General features: G+C 42.2%; 1 protein-coding gene across 1 annotated transcript; it reads right to left on the bottom strand.

Moving 5' to 3' along the window:
- Window positions 1–4,278: 4,278 nt before the first annotated feature.
- Window positions 4,279–16,814, bottom strand: LOC145514907 (sulfotransferase 2A1-like). The gene is made up of 6 exons (XM_081513900.1): window positions 16,679–16,814; window positions 14,077–14,285; window positions 9,046–9,172; window positions 7,361–7,455; window positions 5,302–5,479; window positions 4,279–4,391 (listed from the first exon to the last, which is right to left on the bottom strand). Exons 1-6 carry the CDS (start codon window positions 16,812–16,814, stop codon window positions 4,279–4,281), a joined length of 858 nt encoding a protein of 285 aa, XP_081370026.1.
- Window positions 16,815–18,327: the final 1,513 nt, after the last annotated feature.

Here is an 18,327-nt window from a genome sequence, read left to right as displayed (position 1 = left end):
AGACATCCTCATCTTTAATAATAAAATTCTCCTGCACTTCTCTCAGGTGTTCAGATGGGAATTCCACGCTCGGGAAGGGTATCCCTTCAAACCACATACACTCTCCTGTCATGACAATGAGATCTTTGCACCTCTCGTGGGTGTTTCAGCCTTAGTATAGTCACCGTTGGACTGGGAGATCCGTTTTATAGTCAACATCAAACAATCATTAATCTTTCCCAATTCACTGAGGAGGAATGTGCCTATTGATGAAAAGAGAAGGTCACAAGACTGAGAATATTGGGCAATCGTGAAGTCGTTCAGAGAACATTCTGGAGTAACCTGAGTTTGACGTCATGGGAGGGAACCAAGAGTTTAGTAACAAGATGGAGGGTGCAGACGTGGTGAATTAAGAAAATATATTTTAGTTTATTATTATTTTTTAATGAATCACTTTGATAAGTGTTGTTTTTTAAAATATATGTATTTATTTTTTTGGCTGCTATGAGTCTTCATTGCTGTGTGTGGGCTTTCTCTAGTTGCAGCCAGCAGGGGTAACTCTCTTGTTTTGGAGCACCAGCTCTAGGCAGCTGGGCTGAATATGTGGCACAGGGGCTCAGTTGCCCCATGGCATGTGGAAACTTCCTGTGTCCCCTGCATTGGCAGGCAGAATCCTAACCACTGGACTACCAGGATAGCCTGAAAAAATATTTTAAATAAGCTTTATTATTATTTTGCACAACATTTTTAGAAGTATAGGAAAATGGTAAAGATAGTATAAAGAATTCTGATAGTCCATATTTTATTCAGACTTCCTTAGTTTTTACCTAATATTTTTTCTCTGTTCCTAGATTCCGGCCCAGACACTACATTACATTGGGTTTCATGTCTCCTTAGGATTCTCTTGGTTGTGACAACTTCTCAGACTTTCCTTGTCTTTGGTGACCTTGACAATTTTGAGGATGACTGGTCAGATATTTTGGAGAAGGTCCCTCTCTTGGGGTGTACTCCATGTTTTTCTGATAACTAGACTGGGTTTCTGGGTTTTGGAGACAATGATCATGGAGGTAAAATACTATTATAGTCCCAACATTTCAAGGTCTTTCACTATCAACCTGACAACTCACCATTGACCTTGATCACTTGGCCGAGGTAATATTTGTTAGATTTCTCCACAGTAAATTTACTCTCTCCCCTTCTTCTTCTTTTTTTTTTTTTGTTTGTTTTTGGCCATGCCAGGAGGTATGAGGCATCTTAGTTCCCTGATTAGGGATTGAATTCTGTGCACATTGATTTGGAAGCTTGGTGTCTTAACCACTGGACTGCCAGAGAAGTCTCTTGCTTGCTTCCTTCCTTTTTGGGGGGCATATGTAAAAGGTGAAGCCTAGACCTGAAGGTATTAATGAGAACATATTGTGTAAACTCTAATTGAGGAAGCTTTACAAAATAATTGTCTGGTACCATTCAAATTATCAAATTGTTATTAAAAAAAGCCCTAAGAAAAGTAAAGTTAAGGATATGGTCCAGAGAAAGGAGAAGGCAGAATGTAAACTAAATCCTGGATTGACTCCTAGACCACAGAAAATTCTATTATTTTATTATCGGGACAGTTGACCATATTTGTATGCACACTGTGGATTAGATAATACCATTGCATCAAGACAAACTGCCCTGATTTCTATCATTTTTGCGTGATTATAAAGGAAATATTTTTGATTTTAGAAAATACAAAGTTTTTAAAAAAAAATAATTGTATTTATTTATGTTTGACTCTGCTGGGTCTTAGTTGCTGCCCAGGCTTTTTCTCTAGTTGCGGCGAGCGGGGCCACGCTCTGTTTGAGGTGAGTAGGTTTCTTGTTGCTGTGGCTTCTCTTGTTGTGGAGCACGGGCTCTAGGGCACGTGGGCTTCAGTAGTTGCGGCTCCCGGGCTCTGGAGCACAGGCTCAATCGTCGTGGCACGCGGGCTTAGTTGCTCTGTGACATGTGGGACCTTCCCAGAGCAGGGTTGGAACCTGTGTCTCCTGCATTGACAGGTGGATTCTTAACCACTGAGCCGCCAGAGAAGCCCCATATGCTGAAGTTTTGAGGGATAAAAGAAAAGGATCTGTAACTTACTCTCAAATGGCTGAAAAAGTTTATATTGTATATGAGAGTGAAAGAAATGACAGCGTAATCTAGTAAATGCTGCAAAAGTTTACTGTTGGTAAATCTGTGTGAATTATGTACAAGGATTTTGTGTGCATTTCTTGCAAGATTTCTCTAAGTTTGAAGATAATTAAAAATAAAAAAAGTTGCTCAGTCATGTCCAACTGTTTGTGACCCCATGGGCTACACATCCATGGAATTCTCCAGGCCAGAATACTTGAGTGGGTAGCCTATCCCTTCTCCAGGGGATCTTCCTGACCCAGGAATCGAACCGGGGCCTCCTGCATTGCGGGGGGTGGGGGGTGGGGTTCTTTACCAACTGAGCTATCAGGGAAGCCCTTAAAAAAATCAAAATAAAGCTAAATAAATAGACATAGTGAAAATAAGCCGGAGGGAAATTGGAATACCATGGACTGAAATCTCTGTGTTTTTTTTTTTTAATTTTAGAGCAACCTAATTTTATTTTTATTTATTTTTTTTTTTAAATAAATTTATTTATTTTAGTTGGGGGCTAATTACTTTACAATATTGTAATAGTTTTTGCCATACATTGACATGAATCAGCCATGGGTTTACATGTGTTCCCCTTCCCGGACCCCCCACCCACCTCCCTCCCCATCCCATCCTTCTGGATCATCCCATTGCCCCGGCCCTGAGCCCTTGTCACATGCATCGAACATGGAATGGTGCTCTGTTTCACATATGACAATACACATGTCTCAATGCCATTCTCCCAGAACGTCCCACCCTCACCTTCTCCCTCAGAGTCCATAAAATTGTTCCATGCGTCTGTGTCTCTTATTCTGTCTCGCATATAGGGTTATCGTTACCATCTTTCAAATTCCATATATATGCATTAGAGCAACCTAATTTTAAAAGAAATCTATTATTATTATTATTTTGGCCACTCTGTGCAGCCTGTGGGATCTTAGTTCCCTGTGCAGGGATCAAACTCACACCCCCTGTATTGGAAGCACAGAGTTTTAACTGCTGGATCACCAGGGAAGTCCCTGAAATCTCTCTTTTTAAGCAAAAGAGTCAAGAACCTACTTTAGACTCACAGGTATGGGGTTGAATTTAAATACCTAACTACACAGCAGGATCCAGTTCTTATTTGCCATTTCATCATTAACATACTGAGAATTTATGAAAGGCTTCCAGGTTTTAGTGGCTGGGCTGAGAGAATTCTCATATTGGCCACATTGAAAATCTATAATAGCAATTGTTATTTTATGGGTCCCACCTTCTATTACCCAGTGGAGGACTCTAGAATTCAAGGTTTCCCACGTTCACACAATAAGCAGAAGGAAGAATGCCCGCTTCTGAAATATTGACTCTAGAAGTAATTAAAGAAACATCTAGGTTGCTATCATTTCCTGGTGGGCTTCAGTCAGCTAAAATTAAGACCATCCAGAGCCTCTCTACCATATCTGTATAGGAGTACTAGAAACACCATAGTTTTGACTCTACGGATGTAAGAGTTGGACCATAAAGAAGGCTGAGCCCCAAAGAATTGATGTTTTTGAATTGTGGTCTTTCTGTGCTGCAGCAGACTCTTGAGAGCCCCTTGGACAGCAAGGAGATCAATCCAGTCAGTCCTAAGGAAATCAACCCTGAATACTCATTGGAAGGACTGATACTGAAGTTGAAGCTCCAATATTTTGACCACCTGATGTGAAGAGCCGATCACTGGAAAAGACTCTGCTGCTGGGAGAGAGTGAGGGCAAAAGAGGAAGGGGTGTCAGAAGATTAGATGCTTAGATTTCATCACAGACTCAATGGACATGCATTTGAGCCAACTCTCAGATAGTCGGTGACAGAGGACCCTGGCATGCTGCAGTTCATGGGGTCACAAAGTGTTGACACAGCTTAGTGACTGAACAACAACAACAATGATTCTTATGTTATTTCTTGACCACTCTGTATGAATGAAATGAAACACTATAAACATTTTTTGAAAGCTGGGATACCACGGAGTGAATTAGGGGTACCCTGATAATTTTAACAGTCAGGTCCGCAAAGATGCAGAGATTTGATCAATTGAGGCATCGGAATGAGATAACAGGTTTTATGCAATTACTCCCAGTCATTCACATGTATGAAGACAGGAGAACAAATATCATTGTCCATATAGGAGCCAGAAGTTTTTGATCATTATTCCCATGGGAACAGATCTTGAGGAAGGTCTGCCATCTTCTCCTGGAACAGTTTATCAAAGGTTTCAGCTTGGGCCACCGTGAAGTAATTTTTCCAGTCCCCAGTCATGCCTGACAAACATAAAATAGAGACTCACGTCAGATTTAGGGGTTGGTCTCAAGACTCCAGTACATGTCTTCTAGATCTATTTATTTTAATTTATTGCTATTAAGTAGTACTCTTCCCTGGAAAATCCCATGGACGGAGGAGCCTGGTGGGCTGCAGTCCATGGGGTCGCTAAGGGTCGGACATGACTGAGCGACTTCACTTTCACTTTTCAGTTTCATGCATTGGAGAAGGAAATGGCAACCCACTCTGGTGTTCTTGCCTGGAGAATCCCAGGGACGGGGGAGCCTGGTGGGCTGCCGTCTATGGGGTCGCACAGAGTTGGACACGACTGAAGCGACTTAGCAGCAGCAGCAGCAGCAGTCACTTTTCACAACTTCTATTTCTACCACCTCCGTCCAAGCCAACATCATTTCTCACCTGGATTATTGTATTAGATGTCTAACTAGTCTTCTCTGTTTTTTTTTTAAATTGTTTATTTGGTCATGCCATTATTTATTTTGCAGCCAAATGACCAAGAAATAAAATAGAAACAATATTGTAACAAGTTCAATAAACTTCAAAATTGTCCACACCAAAAACAAATGAACCTTAAAATAAAAAACTTTCTGAAAAACCTACAGCCCACACCAATACTCTAAAAAGAAATGCCCTGATAAGGGCTCACAGGAGACCATCTCAAGTGATGAGCAATTTAAGTTGATAAATTCAAACAGTCCCTACTCCCAATGGTTGCTGCTGCTGCTGCTAAGTCACTTCAGTTGTGTCTGACTCTGTGAGACCCCATAGACTGCAGCCCACCAGGCTCCTCTGTCCCTGGGATTCTCCAGGCAAGAATACTCAGTGTCCGCTTATAAGCCAAGAATAATCTCTACATATTCTGATCCATTTTGAAGGCAGAACATTTTCTTTTACCTTTTCTCAAAAGTTCTCCATTCTCTTCTAAATACTGACCCTTCAGGAGGGAAGAATTGGACATATTGTTTTCTTTCATGGCCTGGAAAGAACTGTTTTTGAGGACTGAGTTCAGTTCTTCTGGTTCTAGTTTCTCGCCCAGGAATTGGCAGATCTTCTCCACAGCGCTCCTCGTGTCCTAGAAGAAGAGAAAATCTGAGAGATTATGTGAAAGAGCAAGAACATAGAAAAGGAGATGAGGGGGAGGAGACAGCAGAAAGAGGAGGAGGAGAGGGGAGAGGAAAAGAGAAAAAAAGCATAGAGACCTGAGTAGGGATAGCGTTGAGGGAGTCCAGAGAGATTGAGAGATTGACATTGGCATTGACACATAGACACTGTCGGTACTAAATAAAGAATAGGTAACTAATGAGAACCTACCGTATGGCACAGAGAACTCTAGTCAATGCTCTGTGGTGACTTAAATGGGAAGGAAATAAAAAAAAAAGAGGGGATATATGCCTAGATATAGCTGATTCACTTTACTGTACAGTAGAAGCTAAACACACAGTAAAGCAACTATACGTCAATAAAATTTTTGAAAAATTTAAAAATCACTTAGAGAAAGTTTGAAAAAGATAGATGGAAAGACCATGATGGATTTCCCAGTATAGTTGAATTCAGGACACCTTCAAACACTAAAATGCTGGGTTTTCTAAAGAGACTTAAGAAGGGCTCCTAAAGATGGTAACGATAACCCTATATGCATGACATATAAGAGACACAGATGCATAGAACAGTCTTATTGACTCTGAGGGAGAAGGTGAGGGTGGGACGTTCTGAGAGAATAGCATTGAAACATGTATATTATCATATGTGAAACAGAACACCATTCCAGGTTTGTTGCATGAGACAAATGCTCAGGGCTGGGGCAATGGGATGACCCAAAGGGATGGGGTGGGGAGGGAGGTGGGAGGGGGGTTCAGGATGGGGAACACATGTAAACCCATGGCTGATTCATGTCAATGTATGGCAAGAACCACTACAATATTGTAAAGTAATTAGCCCCCAACTAAAAATAAATAAATTAAAAAAAAAAAAAAAAGAAGGGCTTCTAGACAATTATGATCAGGATTAGGCAAGAGAGTTTCAGGGAGAACCTGACAAAAATTTAAGGAATTGATTTCAAGCCTTGACTATGTGCCCAAATAATGCCATTTTTCACAGTTATCATTTGAATAACACAAGAGAGCTTCACCACATCTTCCTATTTATTATCTCAAAACTTGGCTCATGATCTTCGGAGATTATGATAAGCAAATGGATTTTATAACCAGAAAGGCTTTGCTTTGAATCAGACTTTCCTCTTAGAGCTATAATGCTTTAATTTTTTTCCTTTATTCCATGAGCCTTCAGTATGGTCTAACAAGAAATCACACACCTGAAAAAAAAAATAATAAAAACAACAACAGCAACAGCAACATGGAACAAATCAAAGCAAAAATCCTAACAAAAACAAAACCAAGGGGCTTCCCTGGGGGCTCAGTGGTTAAGAATCTGCCTGCCAGTGCAGGAGCATGGGTTCGATCCCCGGTCCGGGAAGATCCCATGTGCCTCGGAGCAACTCAGCCCGTGTGGCATGACTATTGAGCCTGGGCTCTAGAATCCGGGCACCACAGCTGCTCAGCCTGCGCACCTGGAGCCTGTGCTCCGCAACAAGAGAAGCCACCGCAGTGAGAAGCCCACACACCGCAACAAGAGTACCCCCCGCTCATCGCAGCTAGGGAAAGCCTGAGGACAGCCGTGAAGACTCAGCACAGCCAATACATAAATAAAATTCTTTTTTAAAAAGCCCTTCAGCTTATAGTGAAACAAAGAAAACCAAGTGAAGAAAGAGAGCGTGGAGCTTTGACGTGTCAATGAGAAATAAGGCAATGAAGACCAGGTATTGCTCTTCTCACTCCTATCGACTGCAGGCTAAACTTTGAGAAGGTGGAAGGGAGACCAAGAGGAATGGAGGGAAGTTGGGGGGAGTGAAGATGGTGGTGAGAGAGAGTGTGCAGACTCTAAGAGCAAGAGTTACCCATTTCATCTCTTCATAGCTCAGTATCAGGAAGTTCTCCTTGTCTCTCATGGACATCCAGCCCCGAGTGTGGTCGAACCACGATCCAAATACCACTGCATGGAGGGGAGGCAGAAAGAGTGAGTAAATGACGCATGGAATGAAAGCAGGGATCCATACACTATGTTCACTCTGTGGGCACAGTTGCTAGCACAATGCTGGGCACATTTACGCTTGTTATAACTAGTATCCACCACCATGCATTTGCCCTTTAGCAAGCCTAATTCCTTTGAAGCAGGTTTTGTATACAGATTTCAAGGGTCTGTAAGGAGATCTTGTCCAGAGAGCCATGTGGTCTGAGAAGTGGCATTTTTTTTTTTTTTTTTTGGCCCCTGATATGTTCAGCCTTTAGATATTTTGGCTTGTTAGGTACATTCTCACAACACTTTTTTTCCCCCTCCCTGTCATCTTTCCTTCATTGTTGCTGTTGGAATTATTATTCCTTTGGGAACTGATTTGGTTTCCCAAGTCAGGGAATAGCTTCAGTAGTTGCAATGCACCCACCTAGTTGCCCCATGGCATGTGGGATTTTCCCAGACCAGGGATCGAACTCGTGTCCCTGTCTTGGCAGGCAGATTCTGAACCACTGGACCACCAGGGAAATCTTGTTGCTCTTTTTCTGAAAGAGTAGCCTGAAGCAAAGCAGGAGATATGGCTGAAGAGTTCACTCAGGATCAGCTCAATAAAAAATATGACCTCGATGTGATACTGGATTCATCACATAGTTTTTAGAAAAACTGCAACACTTCAAGTATCTGAGAATGCTTAAAGTACTGCATAATTAAAAGTATAGAGGGGTTTCCCTGGTGGTCCAGTGGCTAAGACTCTGTGTTCCAATTCAGGTGGCCAGGGTTCTAACCCTGGTCAGGGAACTAGATCCCACATGCCACAACGGAGATGAAAGAATTCGCATTCCACGTCTAAGACCTGATGGAGCCAAACAAATAAATCATTAACTTTAAAAAAGTATAGAGGTCCCGAGTGTGTGTGTGGTAAGTCACTTCAGTCGTGTCCGACTCTCTGCGACCCCAGAGACTGCCAGGCTCCTCTGTCCATGGGATTTTCCTGGCAAGAATACTGGAATGAGTTGTCATGCCCTCCTCCAGGGGATCTTCCCGACCCAGGGACAGAACCTGTATCTGTTGCATCTCCTGTATTACGGCCAGATTCTTTACCTACTGAGCCACCTGGGAAGCCCATAAAGGTCCCAGGGTAATGCACACATTTTTTAGACACAGTGGACAAGAGAACTAAGGGACTTTTCGAAAGATGCACACGTAAATGGTGGAAAGTCAGGATTGTATTGTCCAGGAAGCCAATGAAAGTTGACTTTCAGAAAGTCTCCTGACTTCCACAAATGTAGGAGAGTACAGGAGAAGAATGTGAGTGCTTTGTGTTAGTATGAGGTCATGGAGATTCAGAAAATAGCTAGGATAGTTTCTGATGGGGCAAACAAAAGGGCTGGCTGAAGTTCTCCTGCTCTACCAGTTAGTATGTAGATTTAGAAAATTTGGGTTCCAGTGGTGATGGAACCCTATACTCATGCATTGGTTAGATGTACAGACATCAAGTTGGGTAAAAAAATAAAAAGAGGTCTGATGAAGGACTCTGACAACTCCCAGCTTTCATATTTTACATTCACTCACCATTTCCTTCAACGAACCATTCAAAGTATTGTTCCAGTGACTGTGGTTTCTTAACCAATTTTGCACTCCTCCAGAAAAAATAACCAGACACTAAAACATCTCTGGGATTTCTGATGAGGTAGATCACCTTAAAGAGAAAAATTGGATCACGAAAAATCAATAGTCATTTTCCAACCTTCTTGATCATCATAAAAATGGAGAGAACAGCATTTCCTAGAAAGTACCCTTTAAATATCAATGGATTATTTTAATAAATTAGTTATTACATTCATTAATCAAATATGTATTTTAAAGTTTTGTGAACTAGTCACTGCACCAATAGTAAGGACCTAACTAAGGAAGAGGAAAGCATTGTTCTTTCCCTCTGGGATATTATAGACTAAAGAATCTGCCTGTCATTGCAAGAGATGCCAGAGACATGGGTTAAATCCCTGGGTTGGGATGATCCCTGAGAAGGAAACGGCAGCCCTGTCGAGTATTCTTGCCTGGAGAATCTCATGGATAGAGGAGCCTGATGGGTTACAGTCCATGGGGTTGCAAAGAGTCAGACATGACTTAGCTTGCATCCACATAATGGGAAGCACAGGAAAATTTTAATATGTCAGTGATATTATATTTGCAACCTATAGTCTAAAGATTACTAATAGAATAGATGAACAAATCATGTGATCCTTAGAGATACACAGCAATATATGTCTGTACATACACAACATCATGAATGAATCTCCCCCCAGTTATTGTTGGGGAAAGTCATGGAGGTTTGACTCATTGAACCACTCACCTGGGAGCTGGATCTAGGCAAGTGGAGGCACCTTACCCCTCCCCCTTATATGTTCATATAAGGAGTGTGTTCCACTTGAGTTCTCTGCACCAGAAGCTGCCCAAGGATAGAGCCTTGAGATTGTAAGGTGGTATTGAAACAATGGGGGTCGCGTACATGTCTCAAGCCAGGTAAACTCTCTCTATATACAAACTTTTTAAGATGAGGTGGGCAGGTGCGGAAAGCTACTCATCTTGTGGCTGCCTGAAACACACCTCATGAGTAAATTCCTTTGCTTATTTTTAAAAATAATTTGATTGATTTATTTTTGACTGTGCGGGGTCTCTGTTGCTGTGCCGGCTTTCTCGTTGCAGTACACGGGCTTCTCATTGCATTGGCTTCTCTTGTTGCTGATCACAGGCTCTAGGGCATGTGGGTTTCAGTCGTTTCAGTTCCCAGGCTCCAGATCATAGACTCAGTAGTTGTGGGGCATGGGCTTAGTTGTTCCTCAGCATGTGGGATCCTCCAGGGCCAGGGATCGGACCCATGTCTCCTGGGTTGGTAAGCAGATTCTTTACCACTGAGCCACCAGGAGAGCCCCTCCCTTGCTTATTAAACCTGCCACCTACCAATCTGGAATGGTCTGCCTCTTTCTTATAGGTCTATCCCTGCCCTCTGCATGTGGGGTCCAGTTTCATATTATACCCAGCCAGCTCCTGAGGACGTTGTGTACCAACAAATATCTTGAGTGAAAGAAGTCAGATGTTCGGGCTTGCCTGGTGGCTCAGTGATAAAGAATGTGCCTGCCAATGCAAGAGACAGGAGTTCAGTCTCTGGTCTGGGAAGATCCCACGTGCCTCAGACAGCTAGGCCCATGTGCCGCAACAATTGAGCCTGTGCCCTAGGGCCCGATAGCTCCAACTACTGAGGCCCAAGCACCCTGGAGCCCGAGCTCCGCAACAAGAAGTGCCACTTCAATGAGAAGCTCGAGCACTGCAACTGGAGAGTGGTCCCTGCTTTTGGCAACTAGAGAAAAGCCCGAGCAGAAGCAAAGACTCAGCATAGCTAAAAATTTACAAAAAAAATTTTTTTAAAGACTCTGGAAAACCAGATATAAAAAAAGAAGTCAGATGTTCGTATGATATGAGTCTGTATATACGAAGTTTCATATTATACCCAGCCAGCTCCTGAGAACGTTGTGTACCAACAATTATTTTGAGTGAAAGAAGTCAGATGTTCGGGCTTGCCTGGTGGCTCAGTGATAAAGACTGTGCCTGCCAATGCAAGAGACTTCCCTGGTGGTTCAGACGGTAAAGCGTCTGCCTACAATACGGGAGATCCAGGTTCAATCCCTGGGTCGGGAAGATCTCGAAAAAGAGACACAACTGAAAGAAAGTGAAAATGCAGTTGCTTAGTCATGTCCAACTCTTCACAACCCCACCAGGCTCCTCTATCCATGGGATTTTCCAGGCAAGAGTACTGGAGTGGGTTGCCATTTCCTTCTCCAGGGGATCTTCCTGACCCCGAGATCAAACCCGGTCTCCTGCATTGCAGAGAGACACTTTTACCATCTGAGCCACCACGGAAGCCTGGACACAATTGAGCACACACACACAATTAGTTTTTAGAGCAACAAAGGTTGGTTTGTTGTTGTTGTTGTTCAGTCACTCAGTCTTGTCCGACTCTTTGAGACCCCATGGGCTGCAGCATGCCTTGCTCCCCCGCTCTTCACCATCTCCTTGTCCATTGAGTCAGTGATGATATCCAACAATCTCGTCCTCTGTCATCCCCTTCACTTCCTGTTTTCAATCCTTCCCAGCATCAGGGTCTTTTCTAATGAGTCAGCTCTTCACATCAGATGGCCAGAGTATTGGAGATTCAGCTTCAGTGTCAGTACTTCTAAAGAATATTCAGGATTGATTCCCTCTAGGATTGACTGGTTTGATCTCCTTGCAGTCCAAGGGACTCTCAACAGTCTTTTCTAGCACCACAGTTCAAAAGCATCAATTCTTTGGTGTTCAGCCTTCTTTATGGTCCAACTCTCACATCCATACATGACTATTGGAAAAACCATAGCTTTGATCTTTGTCAGCAAAGTAATGTCTCTGCATTTTAATATGCTATCTAGGTGGGTCATAGTTCTCTTTTCACAAGGAGCGAGTGTCTTTTAATATGATGGCTGCAGTCACCATCTACAGTGATTTTGGAGCACAAGAAAATAAAGTCTGTCACTGTTTCCATGGTTTCTCCATCTATTTGCAATGAAGTGATAGGACTGGACATATACTTCTGCATTATTGACTACGCCAAAGCCTTTGACTGTGTGGATCACAACAAACTGTGAAAAATTCTTCAAAAGATGGGAACACCAGACCACTTGACTTGCCTCCTGAGAAATCTGTGTGCAGGTCAAGAAGCAACAGTATATTGTCACCCTGCTTATTTGACTTATATGCAGAGTACTTCAAGAGAAACACTGGGCTGGATGAAGCACAAGCTGGAATCAAGATTGCCGGGAGAAAGATCAATAACCTCAGATATGCAGATGACGCCACCCTTATGGCAGAAAGTGAAGAAGAACTAAAGAGCCTCTTGATGAAAGTGAAAGAAGACAGTGAAAATGTTGGCTTAAAACTCAAAATTCAGAAAATGAAGATCATGGCATCTGGTCCCATCACTTCATAGCAAATAGATAGGGAAACAATGGAAACAGTGACTGACTTTATATTGGGGGGCTCCAAAAACAGTGCAGGTGGTGACTGCAGCCATGAAATTAAAAGATGCTTGCTCCTTGGAAGAAAGGTTATGATCAACCTAGACAGCATATTAAAAAGCAGAACCATGATGTTGCCAACAAAGATCCATCTAGCCAAAGCTATGGTTTTTCCAGTAGTCATGTGTGGATGTGAGAGTTGGACTATAAAGAAAGCTGACTGCCAAAAAATTGATGCTTTTGAACTGTGGTGTTGGAGAAGACTCTTGAGAGTCCCTTGGGAAGCAAGGAGATCCAACCAGTCCATCCTAAAGGAAATCAGTCCAGAATATTCATTGGAAGGGGACTGATGCTGAACCTGAAACTCCAATACTTTGTCCATCTGATGGGAAGAACTGACTCATTAGAAAAGACCCTGATGCTGGGAAAGATTGAAGGCAGGAGGAAAAGGGGATGACAGAGGATGAGATGGTTGGATGGCATCGCTGACTCAATGGACGTGAGTTTGAATAAACTCCGGGAGCTGGTGATGGACAGGGAGGCTTGGCGTGCTGCTGTCTATGGGGTCGCAAAGAGTCGGACATGACTGAGCATCTGAACTGAACTGAATGAATCCAAAAATGATTCACTTTTTAAATGTTGAGTTTTGGGGCCAGCTTTTTCACTCTCCTCTTTCATTTGCATCAGGAGGCTCTTTAATTCTTCTTTGCTTTCTGCCATAAGGGTGCTGTCATTTGCATAACTGAGTTTATTATTATTTCTCTTGGCAATCTTGATTCCAGCTGTTCTTCATCCAGCCTGGCATTTCGCATGATGTACTCTGCATACAAGTTAAATAAGCAGGGTGACAATATACAGCCTTCACATACTTTCCTGATTTGGAACCAGTCTGTTGTTCCATCTCCAGTTCTAACTGTTGCTTCTTGACCTGCATACAGATTTCTCAGGAGGCAGATCAAGTGGTCTGGTATTCCCATCTCTTGGAGAATCTTTCAGTTTTTTGTGATCCACATGGTCAAAGCCTCTAGTGTAGTCCATGAAGCAGAAGTAGATGTGTTTCTGGAATTCTCTTGCTTTTTTATGATCCAACGGATGTTAGCAATTTGATCTCTGGTTTCTCTGCCTTTTCTAAATCCAGCTTGAACATTGGGAAGTTCTCGGTTCACGTACTGTTGACCCCTGGCTTGGAAAACTTTGAGCATTACTTTGCTAGCATGTGAAATGAGTGCAATTGTGCAGTAGTTTGAACATTCTTTGGCAAAGGAGTGTTATCTAGGGTATAACACAGTTATAAATTCTAGTTAGGCTTTAAATGTGGTTTTCGAAGGTTTGGGCATTATGGTTTCTCTTTGTCTCTGGTTTACATCCGGCTAATATAACCTCTGGAATGATCTATACCTTTGTACTTAATATGGCTGTGGTGTGTATAAGCAGAATCTCAGGCCCCACCACATGCCTACTGAATACAATTGTATTTCAATCAGATCTTCAACTGGTTGCTGGGTAAGTTAAAGTTTAATGAATATTGATCAATCCTATCTTGACCAAGGGCACTGACCTTGGCCTTGGACTTGAAGAAAGACCTGGGGAAGAGTTGGACAGGGAGGTGAGAAGTGATGAAACGTGGGCCTTCCTTATCTTTTAGTAGATTATACCCACTGAAAGCCTCTACCCAAGGGGAGCGCTCCCCAATGGGCACAGTTTGGATCCACTTGGGATCCCCTTTAGAATGAATCAGGCAGACAGTTTCCATCAACCAGTTCGTTCCTAGATAAAGAAAGGAAAATCATGGTCAGTCTATTTGTGCTTAGTCACTCAGTCGTGTCCATCTGTTTCCGACCCCACGGACTGTAGCCCCTCAAACACCTCTGTCCGTGGAGATTCTCCAGGCAAGAATACTTGAGTGGGTTGCCGTTTCTTTTTCTCGTCAGCCATTTTAATCTGACTTAAAAAAATTCTCATAAAGTATACAGATCACCAAAGGCATCATCTTAACCATTTGCAGGAGTACATTTCAGTTGGGTTAAGTATATTTACACTGTTGTGCAACCAACTCTAGAACTTTCTCATCGTGCAAAACTGAAACTTTGGACCCATTATATAACAGCTTTCCATTTTCCCCTCTTTCCAGTCCCTGCCAGTCTCCGGCAACCATTCTACTTTCAGTTTCTGATAACCTCATTTATGTGGAATCATATAGTTTCTCACTTATCTCTCTTAGGGTAATGTCTTCATAGTTTATCCATGTTGTTGTGTGAGTCAGAACTTCATTCCTTTTTAAGGTTGAAAAGTGTTCTTTATATGTAGCTACTCCATTTTATTTCATCTGTCAGTGGACATTTGGGTTGCTTCTACCATTTGGTTATTTGTTAAACTCTTTGATACGTCATGTTCCCATTGCCCTTGGCTTTTCACTGCCACACCAAGGTTGTCAGCCTTCCTTCTTGCCCAATCACAGTCTCTCAACGACCCCACTCCTCACAGATACATGATTCATATCCTTTCTGTCCCTTGGATTTGTCAGGCTTTTCCCCAATTCCTGACCACGATCCATGCTGATACCTTTATCAAAAGTATCCTTTTTCAAAAAATAATTTCACATTCATTCCTTTTGTCTCAATATAGAGTCATTTCTTCCACTTTTTTGTTTTTGGCTGAGATGATTGTGTTTCACTCCCTGCCTCCCCCCTCGATTATAACTAACAAGTGGAAATGTATATATTTAATGTTGTCAGTTCAAAAGCAGTAGGGTCAACATGACAATGCTAAACCCTCCACTGCCCCATTATGTTATACCAGTAACTTGATAAGCCTTGTTCTCACTAGCAGGGAGCTTATGGATTCTTTAATACAAAGCAGAAATATTAAGAGAAAAAGAATGAAGATAAACTTTACATAGAAATGCATATGATGTATTTTTAACCTCTGAGCCACCAGGGAAGTCCCATCATATGATGTATTTTTAAAATATGATATATATATATATATAAATATCATGGAAAATAAATATTGTTTAAAGTTAAAAAAAAGTATATAGACCTCCCCTGGTGGTTAAGAATCTGCCTGCCAGTGCAGGAGACACGGGTTCCACCCTTGGTCCAGGAAGATTCCATCTGATAAGGGCAACTAAGCACGTGTACCACAATGACTGAGCCCCACGCTACACCTACTGAAGCTCTAGAGTCTGTGCTCAACAACAAGAGAAGCTGCCCACCGCAACCAGAGAGTAGCCCACTCAGCCATGAAGATCCAGCACAGCCAAAAATAAATAATAATAATAATCAAAAGGTAAAAATCAAAATTCTTGAAAAAAATAATGTATATCTTTAAGGTATACATGTTAATTTGATATATGTACACATTGTGAGGGATTCATGGTGGCTCAGTGGTAAAGAATCCACTTGCCAATGTAGGAGGTTTGATCCCTGGGTTGGGAAGATCCGCTGGAGAAGGAAATGACAAACCATTTCAGTATTCTTGCCTGGAGAATCCCAAAGACAGAGGAGCCTGGTGGGCTACAGTCCAGGGGGTCCCAAAAGAGTCAGATATGACTTATCGACTAAACAACAACAATAACACCACATTGTGAAATGACCACCACAATCAAACTAATTAACATATACATCATCTCACATAATTACCTCCCTCCCCCATGTCTTCTATAGACTTCCCTGGCCAGCCATCTCCTTCCACTCCTCTCTGCAAACACCTGAATCTGCCTTGTGATTCACTCCCATGGGTTCCCCGGATGCCTTAGATTATCCCTCTGAGCACTCAGCTTATTGTGTAACTGCCTGTCTAGATCCTTTCCTCTGAAAGCCAGTGGCTGTTGTTGTTCAGTTGTTCCATCATGTCTGAGTCTTCGTGACCCCCTGAACTGCAGCACGCCAGGCTTCCCTGTCCTCTCTATGCCCCAGAGTTTGCTCAAACTCATGTCCATCGAGTCAGTGATGCCATCCAGCCATCTCATCCTCTGTTGCCTGCTTCTCCTCCTGCCCTTAATCTTTCCCAGCATCAGGGTCATTTCCAATGAGACAGCTCTTCAGTGGGATCAATGCACATTTCTATACCCCAACGCGTTGTCGGCATACAGAAAGCATTCCGTCTGTCTGCTGAACGAATGAGGAAGCCTTTCTCAGCCTCTAATCCTGCTTTCTTACCTGATTTGGGGTAAGTCAGCAGTAAGACATCCTCATCTTTAATAATAAAATTCTCCTGCACCTCTCTCAGGTGTTCAGATGGGAATTCCACGCTCGGGAAGGGTATCCCTTCAAACCACACACACTCTCCTGTCATGACAATGAGATGTTTGTACCTCTCGTGGGTGTTTCAGCCTTAGTATAGTCACCGTTGGACTGGGAGATCCGTTTTATAGTCAACATCAAACAATCATTAATCTTTCCCAATTCACTGAGGAGGAATGTGCCTATTGATGAAAAGAGAAGGTCACAAGACTGAGAATATTGGGCAATCGTGAAGTCATTCAGAGAACATTCTGGAGTGACCTGAGTTTGATGTCATGGGAGGGAACCAGGAGTTTAGTAACAAGATGGAGGGTGCAGACATGTGGTGAATTAAGAAAATATATTTTAGTTTATTATTATTTTTTAATGAATCACTTTGATAAGTATTGTTTTTTAAAATATATGTATTTATTTTTTTGGCTGCTGTGAGTCTTCATTGCTGTGTGTGGGCTTTCTCTAGTTGCAGCCAGCAGGGGTTACTCTCTTGTTGCAGAGCTCCGGCTCTAGGCAGCTGGGCTGAATATGTGGCACAGGGGCTCAGTTGCCCCATGGCATGTGGAAACTTTCCGGACAAGGTATCAAAACTTTGTCCCCTGCGTTGGCAAGCAGAATCCTAACAACTGGACCACCAAGGTAGCCTGAAAAAATATTTTAAATAAGCTTTATTATTATTTTCTACAACATTTTTACATGTATAGGAAAATTGTAAAGATAGTGTAAAGAATTCTGATAGTCCATATTTTATTCAGACTTCCTTAGTTTTTACCTAATATCCTTTGTGTGTTCCAAGATTCCGGCCCAGACACTACATTACATTGGGTCTTCAGGTCTCCTTAGTTGTCTCTTGGCTGTGACAATTTCTCAGACTTTCCTTGTCTTGGTGACCTTGACAGTTTTGAGGATGACTGGTCAGATATTTTGGAGAAGGTCCCTCTCTTGGGGTGTACTCCATGTTTTTCTGACAATTAGACTGGGTTTCTGGGTTTTGGAGACAATGATCATGGAGGTAAAATACTATTATAGTCCCAACATTTCAAGGTCTTTCACTATCAACCTGACAACTCACCACTGACCTTGATCACTTGGCCGAGGTAATATTTGTTAGATTTCCCCACAGTAAATTTACTCTCTCCCCTTCTTTCTTTCTTTTTTTTTTTTTTTGTTTGTTTTTGGCCATGCCAGGAGGTATGTGGCATCTTAGTTCCCTGATTAAGGATTGAATTCCGTGCACCTTGATTTGGAAGCTTGGCATCTTAACCACTGGACTGCCAGAGAAGTCTCTTGCTTGCTTCCTTCCTTTTTTGGGGGGCATATGTAAAAGGTGAAGTCTAGACCTGAAGGTATTAATGAGAACATATTGTGTAAACTCTAATTGAGGAAGCTTTACAAAATAATTGTCTGGTACCATTCAAATTATCAAATTGTTATTTAAAAAAAAAAAACCCTAAGAAAAGAAAACCTGAGGATATGATCTAGAGAAAGAAGACAGAATGTAAACTAAATCCTAGATTGACTCCTAGGCCACAGAAAATGCTATCATTTTATTATTGAGACAGCTGGCCACA

This window comes from Giraffa tippelskirchi, chromosome 7, assembly GCF_054371585.1.
Source record: "Giraffa tippelskirchi isolate mGirTip1 chromosome 7, T2T-mGirTip1v1.2.pri, whole genome shotgun sequence".
In the NCBI taxonomy this organism is placed as follows: Eukaryota; Metazoa; Chordata; class Mammalia; order Artiodactyla; family Giraffidae; genus Giraffa; species Giraffa tippelskirchi.
Note: the sequence above shows the minus strand (reverse complement) of the source record. Positions and strands in the feature narration are given on the sequence as shown.

Coding starts and splice junctions, on each gene's coding strand:
- LOC145514907 (XM_081513900.1), bottom strand. CDS start 16,814: ATGACAGGAGAGTGTGTGTGGTTTGAAGGGATACCCTTCCCGAGCGTG. Junction 5,480..7,360: donor GCTATGAAGAGATGAAATGG/GTAACTCTTGCT, acceptor CTCTTCTTCTAG/GACACGAGGAGCGCTGTGGA. Junction 4,392..5,301: donor TGGAGAACTTTTGAGAAAAG/GTAAAAGAAAAT, acceptor TATGTTTGTCAG/GCATGACTGGGGACTGGAAA.